General features: G+C 51.7%; 1 protein-coding gene across 2 annotated transcripts in view; it reads left to right on the top strand.

Moving 5' to 3' along the window:
- SLC39A11 (solute carrier family 39 member 11) overlaps positions 1-17,778 on the top strand; it is an 82,986-nt gene that overhangs the window by 37,147 nt on the left and 28,061 nt on the right. For both annotated transcript variants that reach the window (XM_071573773.1, XM_071573772.1), the window contains exon 6: positions 9,854-10,024. In XM_071573773.1, the coding sequence (XP_071429874.1) occupies positions 9,854-10,024 (171 nt within the window). The remainder of the gene's footprint in view (positions 1-9,853; positions 10,025-17,778) is intronic.

Here is a 17,778-nt window from a genome sequence, read left to right as displayed (position 1 = left end):
ATCCTGGATCTGTGGAATGGAGCCAAAGGCTGGAGCCACATGGCCTATTTCTGCTTAAACTCTGCCAGAGACAGGAGTTTTCATTCTGGAGCCGTTCATCCCAGATCCATAAATCAGGATTTATTGAAGGAAAACTGCCCAGACCCTGAGCCAGAACCTCATCTCACAGCTGAGGCTGTGCCTCAATCCTCTGTTTTGCCACATCCTGCTGTGGGCTGAGCCCTGGGTTTGCTTTTCTGGTTTTACCCTGAGGAGGACCTAAAGGAGGAATATTAAAAATACAGCAATTGCCTGGATGGTGCTGCACAGAGGGGAGCAGGAGCCTGAGGTTACTGTGGAAGTGGCTCGTGCTCCTCTAACAGGGCTCAGTTCAAGTCTGTGCTCTTCCCCTTTGGTGTTTTCCTGCTGCAGCAGCTCCCTCTGAAGTGGGAGGTGTGGAATCCCCTGCTCTCCTTGCATGGGTTTTGTTGGGGGGTTCAGGGAGGGGATGTGGCTGCACCGAGGTGGGAGGGATGACATGGGGTCCCACCACCCACCCCACACTGGCCATGGCCCTGCCACTCCTCCCCACGCTGTCCAGGTCTCTTTCCATCCCCCTTGGAAATGTGGTTTGTTTGCAAAAATGCTGTTGTTCTGCTGGGATTTTTTTCTGAGGATCAGGGGTTTGCACGTATGATACAATCAGCTGTGTGTGATACCATGGGTATCCCACTCCCAATCCCACCCATCTCCACAGCACAGGGGATGGTGGATTGTGCTCTTGGAAGCTGCCTGGTGGTTTGGTTTTGCCTTCAGAGTGGGCAGAACTCCAATGTGCTTGTCCCTCCAGAGGGAGCTGGGATTGATTTTCTAAGTCCAAGGGCTGAGAACAAAGGAGCACTTTATTTATTTTCCTCAGAAATCGATTACTTGTTTTATTTTGCTGGCTCAGAGAGTGGCCCCTTCTCCCAGGAGCATCAGCCCTGACAGCCACAGGCTGGGAAGTTGCTGCTGTTCCCTCGTGCTGGGCTGTGCTGGGTGGGGGATGAGGGTGGGAGCTCCAGATGTGTCTTTCCAGATGTGCTTTTATTCCAGAGCATGTGTGAAGCTGCTGAACAGCAAATGCAACCTGTCACTTGAGGAATTCCCTCTAGGAATTGGCTTGCAAGGAGCTGGTGTGCAGAGGGAAGAGTTTTAAACTGCCAGAGGGCAGAGTTAGATGGCATATTGGGAAGGAATTCTTCCCTGTGATCCTTTTGGTCACTTCGAACCCCAAACCATTCCATGATTACAGGCACCGCTTCCATCTCTAGTTCAGCCTCTGAGCTCTAATGTGTTTATTTATTGATTTTTATTTTCAAATTAATTAAAGTGCAAAGAGGATTTCTCCAGCCAAAGCCACCATGTCTTTTTGGAAAGAAAGGAGGAGCAGGTGACTTTGGATTGTAGGAATGTCAGGGGAAAAGAATAAGAGAAATTATGGAGAAAAGAACTGAGCAGCTCATCCTGTCCCTGGTTTGGTGTCTTGGAGCTGCTGTAGGGAGATGGTGTGGTAAAACACAAGTGGGAGTAATGCCTGTTCTGTTCTGCTCTGCTCTCTGGGATCCCAACATCTGGGATGTGTGGCTGTGTTTGTACTGATATCTGCTCCTGGAGGTTTCTGCTCTGTGGATTTCCATACTTTGATTCAGCTGTAATTAAAAAAAGACAGACAGGAGAGGAGGGTACAGGCAAGACAAGCCAGGGGTAACGTGGCAATAAGCAGATTAAACTCTGGTGTGTGTGCACTAGGACGATGCTGGAGCCTCCCTGGGCAAGAGACACATCTGGATTGTGTGCAGATGTGCCAGGACAGTGCCAGGACCCTCGGGAATGGCAGCAGAGGGTTCTGCCAAGCCATGGCCATGTCACCACGCCGGGGCTGCTCGAAGGGGATCGGCACCAGCCCCATCATCCTGGCTCCAAGCTTATCATCCAAGCCTGCTGCTGCCTGGTCCCTTAATAGCTCCTGGTAAAAATCCCAGTTTTCTTTTCAAGTGGGTAACAAGACTGTGGTTTTTTCCTTCCTTCAGGGATTGGCTGTGTCTGATCCTGCTCAGATCAGAAGCTGTTCCCTGCCAAGGACTGGAGAGGCGAGCGTAGCTCAGCCCTCTGAAATGGAGTGATTAAATTAACTCGGATGTGTAAAATTTCAGCATAAAATGATTCAGCGAAGCACTTTATCTACTGGGAACTCTTTAAAGAGCTCTTGGAAGTTAGCAGGAATTAGTTTGCTTAAAAGGACCTGGTGCATGTAATTACACTGAACGTCGTGCCTCTGCTCTCGCCCAAGAACTTAATCTTTAAACACGGCAAAAGTGGAGCAGGGAGGTCAGGGAGGGTTTGGATGTTACTCCTTCTTTCTTCCATCAGAAAACCTGTGGCATGTGAGGGACCAGCAGCACCTTGGCCATGCTGTGTGTTGCCACCATGTGCATGGCTGGTGCTGTGTGTGTCACCTCTGTCACTTGGGTTTTGGTCATTCACTGGGAACAGCCTTGGTGGCACCATCACCCTGAGGTCCTGAGCCTTACCAGGGAGATTTCCCAATGATTTCTGGGGCAGGAAGGTGCAGTGTTGGGGTTCAGGTGGTTCTCAGTGCTGGGATCTCCCTCCTGAGCATCCCCCTCCCACAATGGGTGTAGTGAGGGACTCTCCTCTGGCAGACCCTGCCTCAAAGCCATGGCTGTTGTCCTCTACATCCTCATGGAAGATGAGGGGTTTGCTGTCTGTGAGAATGAATCTTTGTGGCTCTGGAGGAATCAGATGATGGTTTAATGCATCCAGTTGAGATTTCCAGAGGGTTGATTTGTTTGGGCCAACATCGGGCAACTTGTGCTGTTCCCTTTACTGCATTTCTCCACTGCTTTTCCCTCTTAATCAAGAGCTGCATTATAGATTCAGTGTCCCATGCAAAAGTGCACCCAAATGCCCATTGGCAGCTCTCTGGGATGGCAGGAGCTTTCCTGAGTGCAGGAATTGCATGGCAGCTCCAAGGATCACCTTGTAGGAGATAAAAGGGGGCAGCCAGAGGGATCTGTGCATTCTCTCTGCATCTCTGTGGCTTCTCAGGCTGCTGTGGAGTGATTTTGTATGAGACACGATAATGGGTCACTGGAGCAGCTGGGAAGATGTTCATGAATCGGGATCAACGTTTGGGTGGACAAAGGTGGTGCTTGCAAAGTCAGGAGGGACTGGGAAGGGACAGGCAGTGCAGCAAGGATGTTCTGGAGCTATTGCTGGGAGTGCTGCAAGGAGGAGGTATTGGGGCCCCAGGGGGCACTGGGGGGTGCTGGAGCTTCTGGGTCTCTTCAGGCTGGGCTGTTCCTGGAGTGGTGTCTGAGCTGTGTCTGGGGTCAGTCCCCTGCGCTGTGTTGGGTGCAGGGCAGGCTGACGCTGCAGTTCCTCCCGACTCCGACCTCAGACAGAGCCCAGCAATAATCATGTCTCTGGGAGCAAGTGCTAGTCAGTCATGCTGAATTAAACAACCTTTTATGAAAGCTCCTGTGCACGCTTGGATAAATGAAGGCGCCTAATAGACAGTGAGTCATGACACTCTATTTATCTTCCTCGCTGAAAGCCTGAGCAGATGCAGGGACCTCTTTCATCTGCCAGAAACGCTGGAAAATGAATTTGTTACTTCCAGGGGGCTGAGACCGTGCCAGCAGGATGGGGCTGCAGGCACCACAACCTGCAGAGGAGCCTCAGGAGAGTCCCATCCCCACCGAGACACCCAGCACAGGGTGGGGTGGTGGCTCTGCAGAGGCTCCTGGAGCATGGGAAGCCCGTGCTCTCTGCTCCAGCAGCCTGAGCTTTGCTAGCAGTAAATAAATGCTATTTTTAAAAGTAAATCCTTATTTTGACCATAGTTGGGCAGCTCCACAGAGCTCCTTTTTCAGCATTTTTCTTCTGCCCCAGCAGACTTTGCAAGAGCTGCGTTTTCCCTGCTTTGGGGAAGCTTTTCCCTTGGCAGTGTCTTTTCCAGCTGCAGTGTGATCCATGCTCGGAGCATCCCGGGACTCCCACCTGGCTCAGAGCCTGCGGGATGCAGCTCTCCCTGTCCCTGGCTGCGAGGGGATGGCAGTTATCCCATAAGAGGTGCTGTGCTTAATTACTGGCAGTAATTGAAACCTCTTCTGGAGGTGGGAGATAAGAGCAGCGTTGCAGCAGATGCTCACTAACACCCATCTGCTCTTTAGCATCCCTTCTGTGCTCCCTGAAATTCCTGCTGCAGTAGGAAAAGGAGGATGAGGAAAATGAGGATGGGAAGTTTTTTAGAAGGAGGACGAGCTCCCGTCGAGAATGACTTTGGTTACTTGTGGGCACTGTGGGATGGGCACATGGAGAGCAGTGGGACTGATGGCTTCAGCCCCAGGTGCTGGCAGTAATCCTTGGAAAAGCCTTTAAAAAAGGGAAAGCTGAAGGAAGATGAGGGTGGTGTCCTCAGAAGGCAGAGTGTGTGGTGTGGAGTGGTGTGTGGGTGCTGCTGGGAGTGTGTGTGGCTCCCCTTCCCAAGGAATGTGGCTCTGGATTTTAATGCAGTTTCTTGTCTGGGTCTTCTTTGTGGTCAAAAAAGAAAGAAAATGAGGGTCTGGAGGGAAGGGGTGGTGCACACTGGCCTGTGTGTGAGAGGGATGGTGCTGCCAGCCCTCCTGCTGCCTTCCTTAGCCTTTGGATGTGGGAGAGATGTTTATTCCCAGGGTGGACTCCCTGTCTCCCATCCAAAGTCTGTTCAGACCCATGTTGATGCTTCACCTGTCTGGTACCAACTCCCAGCAGGAGGTGGAGTCCAGGGGGATGTTGCAGGGTGAGAGCACGTGGGCCCCAGGGATGAATCCCAATGGCCACAACACATTTCTTACACCTGCTCAAAGTTAATGGAGCATTGAGGGTTTATGGAGAGGAGCAGAGCAGGGAACGGTGGCTGGGATTGACTATTGAGCCTTGGGGAATCTGAGAAATTTTCCAAGTAATTCTGATTTTATCTCAGCCATTAGGGGCAAGAATTTAATGCGCAATTACTTTATGTTCCTCAGGAAGGGATGTCAGCTCCTTGTGTTTGCATTTTCTTAAGGAAATTGTTCCTTCTTCCCTTCCCCAGTCCCAGACAAGTGTCAGACCAAGCCTCTCAGCATTCCTGGTTTTCCAGAGCAGCTGTAATTCACATTTCCAGCTGCAAAGGAGCAGGTGCTGGCAGTGAGGACAGTGTGGTGTGGGACTCGGAGGGACCGAGAGGAATTTGGCAGGAGGTTTGCTGGAGCAGTGGCTGCTCCCTCCAGGTGCTTTGCTGCTACCTGTGGCTTGGGTGCTGCCCTCCAGTGCAGTTATAACTATAGAATATATGAGTATTTGATGCTTTTCTGCCTTTCCCCTATTCCCACGTGCATCATCACCAAACAACTTTTACAAATTGCCGTCGAGCAGCAGTTAATCATCGATTTTAATAAGTCTATTGTGCATCCGTGCTTGGCTCTCTCCTTCCCTTCTCCCACACTTCAGTGCTGGGAGCTGACAAATACCAGCAAGGGTGGCAGCTCATCCCTTGGAGGTTTGAGCAGCAGGAAAATCCCCGGAGCCCTCAGTGCTGCTGGAGCCTGGAGATCCCTCCCCGTGGGCAGCTCCGGGTCCCCTCCTGGTGAAGCACAGCCTTGTCACAAGGATTTGAGGGGAAATCGATGGGGGAAAGATGGAGGAGGATTTTGGAGCTGTGAATCATTTTCCTTCCAGCATCTTCAGCCAAGGGAGGCTCCAGATTGTCTTCAGTGTGTTTGCTCCGGCTTGGAGAGAGGAAATTCTGGGATGCTGCCCGGAGAGAGAGCCTGTGCTGGAGGGTACTGGCTCCCTCCTGCCCCTGTGCTGTCTGGAGGGGGGTTTTGCAGCTCAGTCCAGTCTGAAATGGGCCTCAGTCCACCTAAGAGGGGCTGCACAGGCTCCAAAACTTTGCTGTGGCAAATTTGAGCAGCCCCAGCTCAGCAGCCCTGAGCACCTTGAACTTCAGAGCCTAGGAGAGAGAGGCAGAGCCAAAGCCAGGCCTAAGTGGGGAGGAGGAGCAGGCTCTGGAGCAGGTGTGGAAAGCTGGAGAGCTCCACACACTCTGTTTTGCATTCGGGAGCTGAAGGAGGGGCTTTGAGCCCAGAGTAAATAGAGTACTTGTCTGTTTGTGCAATAAAGCTGAGCTCACAGCTAATGCAAACAGTTTTCATTAAGAAATAATCAAAAATAAAAAGCCATTTCACATGCTGATAAGAAGCCAGTTGGTTTTTATACTTCACCAGCAGTTTAAGCCGTGCTCAAAGCCATTTATCTCTTTTCCAGTGCTGGCTGCAGAGGATATGAAAAATGCAGCAGGCTGCACATACGTAATTAAACTTTTGGCAGAATCTTTGCCCTGCAGCTTTACTAAGAAATTCAATAATGATAAATTGAGTAGAATATAGAAAGGACTTTTTGTGAACAAGATTTAAAATAATGTATGTGGCACAGATAGTTATTTGCCACATAATTGTCTTGGCAACGTTCTCGCGAACACCCTGTCTGATGGTGTCAGCTATTCTTTACAAACCACCCCTTGTTCTGCTCTTATCACCACTCCAATTTGCTATTGAGGCCTTCCTGATTCCCAGCCAAGTGTGTGTTTGGCTGTAATTACTGTTTTGTCCCCCTCAGCCTGGGTGAGGTGCAGCATTTCAGGCTGGCAGAGCTCTGGTTGCTGCCTTTGGTGTGATGGCTGTCCCGGTCTCCTCTGTGCTGTGCCTGGTGCTGGGAGCTGGAATTGTCACTGCACTATAATTATCCTGTATTTTTTTTTGTCTTTTCCAACAGCAGTTGGAAGTAAAGCCCATCCCTTGACCAGTCTCCCTGTTCTTTGTGACAGTGCTGGGGAAATGGTGCCGGGGTTGTCTCCCTGGGTTGGTGTCGCTGCTTTTGTCCTCTGCTCATGCACTGATCATTTGTAGGAGAGGCAATTTTGTGTTCAAATTGTCCACTCAAACCACCCTCAGCACTTTCTCTATAAAAGCTGCATCGATTCTGTTTATGTCCAACAGATTTTCCCTGTTCGGTGCTGGCAGGAGCCAAACTCCTCACCCCCGTGGGCATTCCCTGTCCTGTGGCATTGCTGTCCTTGGAGGGGCTGCAGATATGCTTGAAAAAGGCTGATTTCATCAATTTTTTTTCCAATAGTAGCAAGCAGACTAGTTATAAATAAAATAATAATGAAAAAGGTATTTAATAGAAGGGAGCTGGGCTCAAACCTCAGCAGGTGGCAGGTTAAGCAACTGAACTGGGCTGGGCTTTTCATTGATTGGCTTCAAACTGAAGGAGAGGAGAGCAGGGTCATGTGGGATATTGGAAGGAATTCCTCCCTGTGAGGGTGGGCAGGCCCTGGCACAGGTTGCCCAGAGAAGCTGTGGCTGCTCCATCCCTGGAAGTGTCCAAGGCCAGGCTGGATGGGGCTTGGAGCAACCTGGGCTAGTGGAAAGTGTCCCTGCCCATGGCAGGGGAGGGACTGGATGAGTTTTACAGTCCCTTCCAACCCAACCCAGGCTGTGATTCCATGGCTGTATGAAAACCTGCCTCAGGAGCCCACCCTGCCCTGGCTGTCGGGGCATTGGGGTCACTTCTGCTTTTATCAAACACTTGCTCCTCTCTCTGAAGGGAGAAATGCTGGCATTTTGTCACTCAAATGTAAGTTCTTGTCTCTAAATGTCACATAATCCATTTATCCTTCTCCTTGGAAAGCCTTTGATGCCAGAGGGGGATTCCTGCACTGCTCTACATCCTCAGATCACCCAGGTTTTTGTGCAGGCCTGAGGCTGTGCAGGGAGTGGGGGGCCTTGGGTGACCCCATCCCCATCATTCCATCAGGTCCATGGGTCAGCACTGGTGGCCAGGGCAGGGACAGCTGAGGATAACACTGTGGGGCCAGGGAATGCATGCCAAGCAATTAAATTAATCCAGTGGTCTGGTAGAAGACGGGAATTTCATCCCCAAGTGGCTCCAGCCTTGTCTGCCCCTTTGCCAGGGCTCTGCTGTGCCAGCGTTCCTGCGGTGACTTGGACGAGCTGCTCCTCTGGATCTGTTTGTCCTTGTGTTGCATAAAAAAAGTATTTATCTTTGTCCCCACAGGCTGGGCTGGAGCTGAAGCTCTGCCACCAACTGTTACTGCTGGTTATTGACTGGGCTGGGGTTTGGGGACAGAAAGTGTCTGGCTCCCAACAAGGACAATATTTACCTGGGCAGCGTCTTGCTGTGTTTGCAGAGCGAGGGTGGCCTTTGGGGGAGGCAGGACAGTGGCCCTTTGCAGCCCTGGGGATGGCACCCAGGGATGCTCCTGTCACATGGGAGGGGCAGGAGGGAACTCACCTGGTTCTGCTGCTGCCAAGTGGGGTTTTAGTCTCTAACCTGGTGCCAAAAATTAAGAGGATGTGGCCTCATGCTGTGCCAGGGGAGGTTTAGGTTGAGCATTAGGGGGAATTTCTTTACAGAAGGGATTGTTAAACATTGGAAGGGACTGCCCAGGGAGTCCCTGTCCCTGAGGGGCTCAAGGAACAACTGGAGGTCACACTCTGTGCTCTGGTCTGGTTGACAAGGTGGGGATTAGTCACAGGCTGGACTGAATGATCTTGGAGGCCTTTTCCCACTTTAATGATTCTGTGAAAACATATTAAATTCTTGGTTTTATTCTTTGTCTTGTTGAGGACTGGTTTGGGCTGCCTTCAGGTGTGTGGTCTTGTGTTACAGCTGACAAGATGGGGAGTGTTGCTGACACCTCTGCCTTCCCAAGGTGACCTCCCTCAATGTTCATGAGCCCTCTGATGCCCAGGTTCTTAATTGGCTCTGGAAACACACACTGGGCAACGTGTGATGTGCCAAAGGGAGCAGGCAGGATGGAGGGGGTGGCATTGGCATCCCATCAGAATGGTTTCAGACAGCTCCTTGCACTGTCCACAGAAAAAACATCTTGGAGCTGGTGGGTCAAGGGGCAGGAGAGAGAATTACATAAATCCAGAGGGAGAGAATTATGTTGTCTAAATGTCACATCTTTGATATGAAGCCATAACTGTGTGAGGCTGAAAATTTGAGCTACTCCTTTCCTGGCTCCCCTGGCCCTTGTTATCCTGAAGGTGAACAGTGAAGTGCTTGGTGTGTGGGAGCTTGTTATGGTGCTGCCTGGTGCTTGTTCCACTCTCCAAGCACTAATTTGGCCTTGGGTTTTTGTGGTGTGGTTTTAAATAACTGGTTGAAATAGAGCTGATAGTAATGGTCCTGCTGGGAGCAGAGGTCTGGAAGTTTACCTGGTGAGGTCACAGCATGGTTAGGGTTAGGGTTAGGGTTAGGCTTCTCTTTTGTGTTAGGATTAGGGTTTGGGTGTTTTTTTAATGTTAATGGCGCAGCATCATCGACACCTGAGAGCCCAAGGCTGCCACCTTTTCTCTTGGTACAAAGTTCAGTCCTTCCTTGGCACCAGTGGGGCTGGGAAATTGCCATTTTTCAGCCAAGAACTGAAGACGAACGAAGATTCCTCTTAGAAAAGGAATCGAAAGAGGAAAGGTGCCAGTCCACAAAGGGCTGGCCTAGTTCTCTCTATTCTGCCAGACCCCCTCCTCTCTGCACTCCACAAATGGTAACATTTTTGTTAGTGGAAGAAATGATCCTTAAATACATCTCAGTGCACCCATTCAGTGATGGGGTGAAATCCCAATGAAGTGGTGTGGGGTTTTCCTCCGTGTCATTCCTTCTCTCTGCTTTCTCCTTCTGGGAGGGGAGGCAGGTGCTGCCCTGCTGTGTCCATGTGTTCCTCTCAGCTCACCCAGGTGTTTTTGTGTCCCCCCAGACAAGGGTGAGAATGGGGAGCCCTACCAGAGGAGGAGAGGAGCAGGACCCCCCCTGCCTGAGGCCCCCCCGGCATTCCCGGTGCCCAAGGACGGAGCCTCCACACCCGGCAGCAGCAGCTGGAGGCGCATCATGCTCATGATCCTCGCTATAACCATCCACAACATCCCAGGTGAGTCCTGTCTGTCTGTCCACCCATCCAGCCCTGCTCACAGGCAGGCTGGAGCCATCCTGGTGGGATCACACAGTGCTTCCACCTTCTCTCCTGTCTTTTTCTCGCAGATGGCACACGCTGAGTGGGTGCCTTTTGACAAGATCCTGTTCCAGAACTTGTTCTTGTGGTGGGATTGAACCACGTGAGGTCTTGGCAGCAAAACCCCATATGGGGAGGGGGCTCAGGGGGAGCCTTTGGTGCCTTGAACATCTGCAGCCTGGCTCGTGCCAGCCTGTGGTGGGCAAGAATTGTCAATCCCAAGGGCATATTGAGAAAGGTGATGCTGTAAAGACAACAAATTCTGGTCTCTTTTAGTTGGTCTTGTGGTCTGTGAACCAGCAAGAGATGCATTTTAAAGTGCTGCATCTCTGCAGGAGAATGTACAATTGGGGTTTATTTTCTTATTCAAGGGAGGGATTTGGACAATAGCTGGAAAATTGCAGAGCCTCAAAGTCTTGGAGGGCTGTGTCCTGCCAGGCTGGGCTTTGTGGCACAGGAAGATGTGATAAAAGGCTGATGAGATCAATTGCTGACAGCTGAGGACACCCATCTGCTTTGCAATTCTTGGGGATTTTGAAAGTAATATAAGGCAACCTTTTCCAGTGTTTCTTTCCCGGTTTTCTCTCCCCTCCCTCCTCCTCCTCTTCTCCTTCCCCTCCCTTTTCCTTTCTCCTTTCTCTGCTGGCTCTGCCCGGCTCAGGTTGGAGCCGGGATCGGGGTGGCTGCAGAGGGAATAGGGAAAAGCTTTTCTGCATAACTTGGATCTGTAAATTTGGGGGAATTTTTCCAAGTGTGGTTCCTTGGCAAGGAGGTGGATGTTGTCATTGTGGGAGCTGCTGGGCTCAGGACTTGCTTCATCCATCAAAGCCAGGGCGGGAGGAGCTGCCTCGCGCTGTCACCTCGTGCTCTGTGATTTGAGAGTGACTTTGACCCAGTGCCAGGACATCCGTCTTAAATTCCATCACTGGATGGTCTTCCCGGGTGAGAAGGCTCAGTTATGGGTCTGTAACCACATATCCTGTGTTTCTCCCCTGCAAGGGCACCTGGGGATTGAAGGACTCAAAGTGAACACACGGTGAGCTCTCGGCTGCGTGTGGGCATTCGCTCCTTCAGCACATAGAGAGCTGCTGGCCCTCCCAGCCTCCTGCTTGCTGGGCTCTGGGCAGCAATTGCTTCCTTCCAGCTGGTTATTGACTCACAGCACCCTTGGGTGCTCCTGGCCCCACCCTCAGGGCACACAGTTGGCCAGGTTTTCGTTATCCTGTTAAGAATGTTTTGCTGCAGCTTTTGTGGGTGATCTGCTTGTGCATCACCAGCACAGGCTATTTCAGTACATTAACCTGCTCCAGTTTGTCAGCAACAGTGAAACATTTGTCACTTCTCATCCCTGCATTCTTTATTAATTATAGGCAGTGACTCTGATGCTGTAGTTCCAGCTCTGTGTTGCTGGAGCAGGCAGATCCCTGGCAGACAAAGCAAGGAGGGAGCTTTAAATTAGCCCACTAAAAAATAAAAGGAAATTGTTTTTACTGAGCAAACTCTAACTGGATTTCATCCCTCAAACGATGTGCCAGGGAGCTGGGGTGAAGAGCCAAGTGGCACTGGGCTGCCTGGGCTGGGGATTCCTGTCTGTCACCAGCAAAGACAGAAAGTTTTGTAGAGGAGGGAACAAAGCATCACTCGTAGCAGGAGGTTAATGGTGACATGGCCCTGGCTGCCACAGAGATGCTGGTCTGCCCTTTCATTGCTCCTACAAGAGCACAAAGCCGCCTTGGGATGGTGACAGAGGGTTTGAAATTCTCTCTTGCATCTTAAAGGTCATGATATTAAAGCTTCATACCCGGAGAGGTGTGTGAGCAGTGGCTCAGCCCCTGCCTGGAGGGCTCAGTTCAGTGTTGGGTCTGTTTCTACTAATCTCTGTCCCCAAAGTCCTCCTCCTGCTCTTTTCCAGTGGTGCTGGGTGGGTAACAGTGGCTATCTGTGCCCAGTAGGGCCACCCATCGATGGCAAAGACCTGACCAATGCTCTCCTTCCAATGGGGATGTGCCCAAAGCCTCAGCAGTTGGGGTTGATCCTGCCCTTGGGCTCCTGAGCCCTTCCCGCAGGGCACAGGGTGCCAGCAGCGATTGCACCCGAATAAATAATTCAGCCTGTCATTAAATCAGGAGCTCATGGCCAGCTCTGCTCTTTACCAGCTCTCTGCTCTTCCTTGCATGAAGCAGGGGCTGGTCCAGCCTTGCTGAGCAGTGATCTGGGGCTCAGCTTTCTCCGAATTCCTTCTGCTTTCCCAGTAAAAGCACTGGCAGCGCCTCTCGGATGCGCTGTGGTCCCTGCTGAGGAGCAGGGTTTGGAAACACTGTAATGCTCTACCTCAATTAGCAGCCCTGCCAGAGGAAAGGCTGCTATAATTAGCACAGACTCCTGCAGTGTAATGACACCTCAGCAGTGCCTGTGCTGCGGGAGGTGCTGAGCAGAGATGTTCGGGATGCTCCTGCCACGGGAAAACCACTCTGTGCTTAGCAGAGTCATGGAATGGTTTGGGTTGGAAGGGACCTTAAAGCTCATCCAGTGCCACCTCCTGCCATGGGCAGGGACACCTTCCACCAGCCCAGGTTGCTCCAAACCCTGTCCAGCCTGGCCTTGGACACTTCCAGGGATGGGGCAGGCACAGCTTCTCTGGGCAACCTGTGCCAGGGCCTGCCCACCCTCCCAGGGAGGAATTTCTTCCTAACATTTAATCTAAATCTTCCCTCTTTCAGTTTAAAATCATTCCCCCTTGTCCTATCACTAACTGCCTGTGTATCAAAACCACTCTTCATCTTTTTCATGAGCTCTTAAAAGGAACATAATCTTTTGTAAGTACTTAAAGAAGTACTGAAAGGCCTCAGTGGGATCTTTCCTGAGCCTTCTCTTCTCCAGATTCCTTTGGCAGAAGCACATGGCTCTGGTACTGTGTCTGGTGTTTGCTCTGCTTCCCTGTGAGCTCTGTGCCCTCACACAGAGGTTGTCCAGGTAGTTCCCAAGGGTTTTCTGTTCTACCTGTGCCTTCATAATCCTTCATAAAACTCCCCATTCCTTGGCAATGCTCTGGTTGCTGTGGTGATGGGGATGCAGCCAGTGGGGTGTCCATGTTCACCTTGTCAGGTCTCTGAGCTGCCCAGGTGCCTCTGATGGGCTGGAGCTGCTCTTGCTCCTCTGAATCCTCACAACTGAGCCCAAACTGTACCTAAAGTCCCTCTGGTGATTAAAACCCTTCAAGGACCTGTTCTCCTCCTGCCCTGAGGGGGAATGGGCTCCCCTTTTATTGCCAGCAGAGGACTGTTTTATTGACTTTGATCCCAGTTTAGGGATGAGCTGGTTTTGGTCCTGGCAATGCCTCTATCTCTGTTTTCAGGCTGGAATCAGGTTATTGTGGGGGTGAGATAATTGAACCAACCTCCTGCAGTCAGTTTGAGTTTCGTGGGCTCTGCTGGTGAGGAAAGGTTGGATAATTTGTTCCAAAGCTGGGAATGCCAATGTAAAGAATAAATTGATAGTGACAGGAGATGCCAAACTGCAGATTCTTCCTGCTAATTAATATTCATATATGCTGAGTTTAGTAGAACATTAATTATGTATTTAATCAAGCCCTGTTTATTCTGGTTTATCTTTGTACCTTGGGTGGCTGTTATGCTGAAGACTTCAGATTAATTAAAATGTTACTGGTGTATCACAAATAACAATTAGTGAGGTGTGAGCTGAACAGCCTTTCTCTTTGTGCTTGTTTTAGAGGGGGGAGGAGAGCCTGGCAGGGTTGGGGACGTGGGCCCAGAGCTGGTTCCTGGGGAGGTCCTGAAGGGATCTGCTCTGAGCCAAGCTCTGCATGTGCATTCAGGTCCCTGCTGTGTTTTTCTGGAAGGTCCCATGGCATGGAGGTGCTGCAGGAGCCCCTAGTGCTCACCCTGCTCTAAGAGAGATGGAGGACAGGACCACGGCTGTGTTCTGTACTGTCTGTGTGCCCCATGGCTCTCCCTGGAGTCACAGAATCCCAGAATCACTGAGGTTGGAAAAGACCTCCCAGACCATGGAGTCCACCCTGTGCCCGATGCCCACCTGGTCCCCCAGCCCAGAGCACTGAGTGCCCCGTTGTGGTTCCTTGGACACCTCCAGGGGTGAGGACTCCAAATCTCCCTGGGCAGCCCCTTCCAGTGCCTGACCAGCCTTGCAATGGAGAAATTCCTCCTGATGCTGTACCTGAACCTGAACCTCACCCTCCCCTGGCACAGCCTGAAGCTGTTTCCTCTGGTCCTGTCCCTGTTCCCTGGAGCAGAGCCCGACTCCCCCCAGCTCTCCTATCCTGTCAGGGAGTCACAGAGAAACATAAGGTCTCCCCTGACCCTCCTTTTCTCCAGCTGAGCCCCCCCAGCTCCCTCAGCTGCTCCTCACAGGACTCTCAGTGCTGACAGGAGTGTTGTGGGACCCTTGGTGGTTTCACCAGAGCCTGAGTCTCTTCCTGGTGTGTGTCTGTGTGGCAGTGAGATGGGGAAGGAGCTGCAGATACTGGTTGTGGCAATGCCCTGCTTTGCTTTCCTCTGGCTGTTGGGACTGTGTGTTTATGATCCCCAAAACCTGCTCATCTGACACAGCAGGGACCTGTCTGGGATCTCACTCACTGCAGGGACCGTGGTGGCCCATCCCTCTATCCCCCTGTGGAGTATCCCTGATAGGGAGATAGGGAGCATCCCCCTGGGAAGGCAGCAGGGCTAGTTCCTCACAAGCATGAGGTGATGCTTTCAACCTCCTGTTGCCAAGGAAACCCGAGTTTTCCTGTTTCTTTGTGATGTGATGGGCAGAGCTGGATGGCCCCAGGCCCCAGCACATGCTGGGAGCACATCCTGGGAGCTGCATGCAGAGCTGGGTCATCCTCTATGCTCCGGCCTTTCCCTCCTGCAGGAAAATAGCTCCCTTTTCTGCAGTCAGTCCAATCCCTCCATGTTTGCTGGGATGTGTCTGCCTCAAGTGTCCCCATTAAGCAGAGGTGTCTGGGAAGGAGCAGATGGGACGTGGCAGTGGCGCCGTGCACGGAGTCACCGGCTCATGGTGAGAGTGGCTCTAACGTCCCTTGCTCACCCCCTAAATCTCACATGGCTCCACCTGAGGCTTTCTCTTCAGTTCCCACTGCCAGAAACCCATTAACAAGCTAGGATTTATTTATTTTTAATGAGAAGAAACAAAGTGAGGAGCAGGACAAAGTGTGTGAGCTAAATATGGAACAAATTCTGGCTGTGGTGGTGACGGTGCTGTGGGAGGAGGGAGGGATGGGGGTCACTACGAGCAGGAGGGACAGAATGTTAGAAGGAGAAACTTTTAGGTGCTGACAACTATGGGAAGGATCAGTGAGACTCCTGGGAAGCTGCACAGGGTTGGGGGAAAGGTTCCTGCACTCCTAAGTGACAGTTTCCAAGTTCTTTCCCCTTGGGACTGCCCTTGAAGGTGGCAGCAAGAGGCTGAACCCGGGGTTGGCACTGTCATCGTGCTTGGCATGTGGTGGGGTTTTGGGGCTCCTATTCTGCTTGCCAAGGAGGGAGAGATTTAGCCCCAAAACTTGTAGGTCAGGTTCTGGACAATGCTTGGAGTGAGGGGCAGGGGAAGGGACAGCCAGGATTGGTGCAGAGCTGGGGGTGCAGCATTTGCAGTGCTGGCCCTGCCTGTGTCCCTGTCACCGTGCTGGCATCAGGCACGGCTGAGTCCTTCACTTACAGCAGCAGTTCCTGGTGTTGGTGACAGATTTAAGGCAGACACCTCCTGTCCACCCCTGTGGCAACTCTGTGACACCTCCATCCCTACGGAGTCTGGCAGCAAGTGCTGCTGCTGCTCTGTTTGATCCCGAGGAAGAGGATGAAGGGAAGGCTGTACCAAGGGATGGGAAATGTCAGGCTGATTTCAAACACACTCGTTTGCAGCTTCTCCTGGGCAGGAGGGTGGTTCAGGCGAGTGCCCTGGGGATGGAGGGTGTGAGACCTGCCTGCCACCCTCTGCACAGTGGCATTTGGCTGGGGACAGCCTCAGCAGTGACAGCTGCTGCCTGGATTTGGGGGCTGCCTGGACACTACCTTTTCTTTATGGCCTCTTCCAGCTTTAACCAGTTTTAATGTCTTTCATGTGTCTCCTGCTTTATGGCTGTCTGGGGGAGGAGCAGACAGCGAGTTGTGGTTCTGGTTGTTGTTTGATGAGGGGTTTGTGCCAGTGGATAGAATGGGAGCTGAATCCCTCAGCCAAGTGGGAGCAAGTTGCTGGGGACCCCAACATTGTCACCCAGTATTGCCCCCTGTTGGAACCATGTCCAGTGGTGGACAGTGATTTAGTCCCATCCATTGCTCCTTTGGCCTGTGCTAAAACCAGCTCCTGGCACTGATGAAGGTGGAGGATGAAGGTGTGCAAGGTGCTTCTTGGTGTGGTCAGCTGGTGAAGATGTGTCCAAAACAAAAGGATATCTTCCTACTGGTGAGGAGGGAGCTCCACAGGGAGGTTTGTGCCTGATCCATGGGGTATTTGATGTGTCCCAGGTGAGTTTCCCACAATGGTTGAGTCCAAGTTCAACACGTTCTGCCAGTGGTTCCAAGGTGGGGTGTTGGATGCCACAGCCTTTTAAACCTGAAACCAGCCAGCCAGAGCTTGTCCACCAGTACCAAGAGCTGGTCCTTTGTGAGGTGGAGCAGATCCTGAGATGATGGGGAACTTGAGGCTGGGAGCAGATTGCCTGTTGCCAGAGGGAGAGTGTGGAGGGAGCGGGTTGTGGATGGCGGTGGGAGCACAGAGGTCCCATGCTGTGTTGTCAGATTGGTGTTCCTTGGGAGGGGAGTGATTTCCAGGCTGGTTACTTTGTCATTAGCAAAAATTGATTGGATTCATTCTCCTGGGACAGGCGCTCCCGTGTTCTCAGCTCCCGAGGGAAGGCTGGGGCAATGAGTGTGATATTGCATCTCAATTATAAAGAGAAGGGATTATTTATATGAATATTCTCCGAGATCCATTAAAGGCAGCGAACATTCATTTGAAATGATGGTGGTTTTTTTGTTGGTCTATTGAAACTGAGACTGTTTTACAATTGTTGACTTTAATAAGCATTTGGGAACCCACTGGGGGTCGGCAGAGCGTGAGAACGGAGCCATTTAGCCGTGCCAATTAATCTGTGCCTCGTCTGGGTGATGCCTCTTCCTGGAATTACAGCATCCCTCCTTCTCCTGCCATTTGTGCTGGTGGCCTGGCTATTAATGGCTATTCCTGGGCACTCTTGGAGCACCTTGGGTTTCTACTAAAAGGTGTTATTTTTAGTAAGGAAAAAGAGGAAAAGATTTCCTTGCAGCTTTCATTCCAGCCAGGAGCTGAAAAGGAAGATGCAGGTAAGGGAAGGTGTTCGTGGGTGTGGGGAGCACATGGAGCAACAATTCCATGGAGCTTAATGGGAGCAGAGGAGAGTGCTGGCCCTGGGACCAGCTCAGAAGGATTTGAACAGCCATGAATTTGTCACAGTGTCTTCTGTTCTGGGGAGACAATCCAGGTGAGACGTGGCTGCCAAGGCTGCTGCCCATCACACCCGTGGTTTGTTCCCGAGGCACCCTTTGGGCAGGGATGTGTCAGGGATGAGCAGGGGCTGTTGGGGACAGTGCTGTGATGTGCTGGCCCCACGAGCAGCCAAGGGGAGAGGAGAAGGGTCAGCTGGGATGCAGCCC

The sequence above is a fragment of the Pithys albifrons genome, chromosome 19 (assembly GCF_047495875.1).
Source record: "Pithys albifrons albifrons isolate INPA30051 chromosome 19, PitAlb_v1, whole genome shotgun sequence".
Classification (NCBI taxonomy): domain Eukaryota; kingdom Metazoa; phylum Chordata; class Aves; order Passeriformes; family Thamnophilidae; genus Pithys; species Pithys albifrons.
Note: the sequence above shows the minus strand (reverse complement) of the source record. Positions and strands in the feature narration are given on the sequence as shown.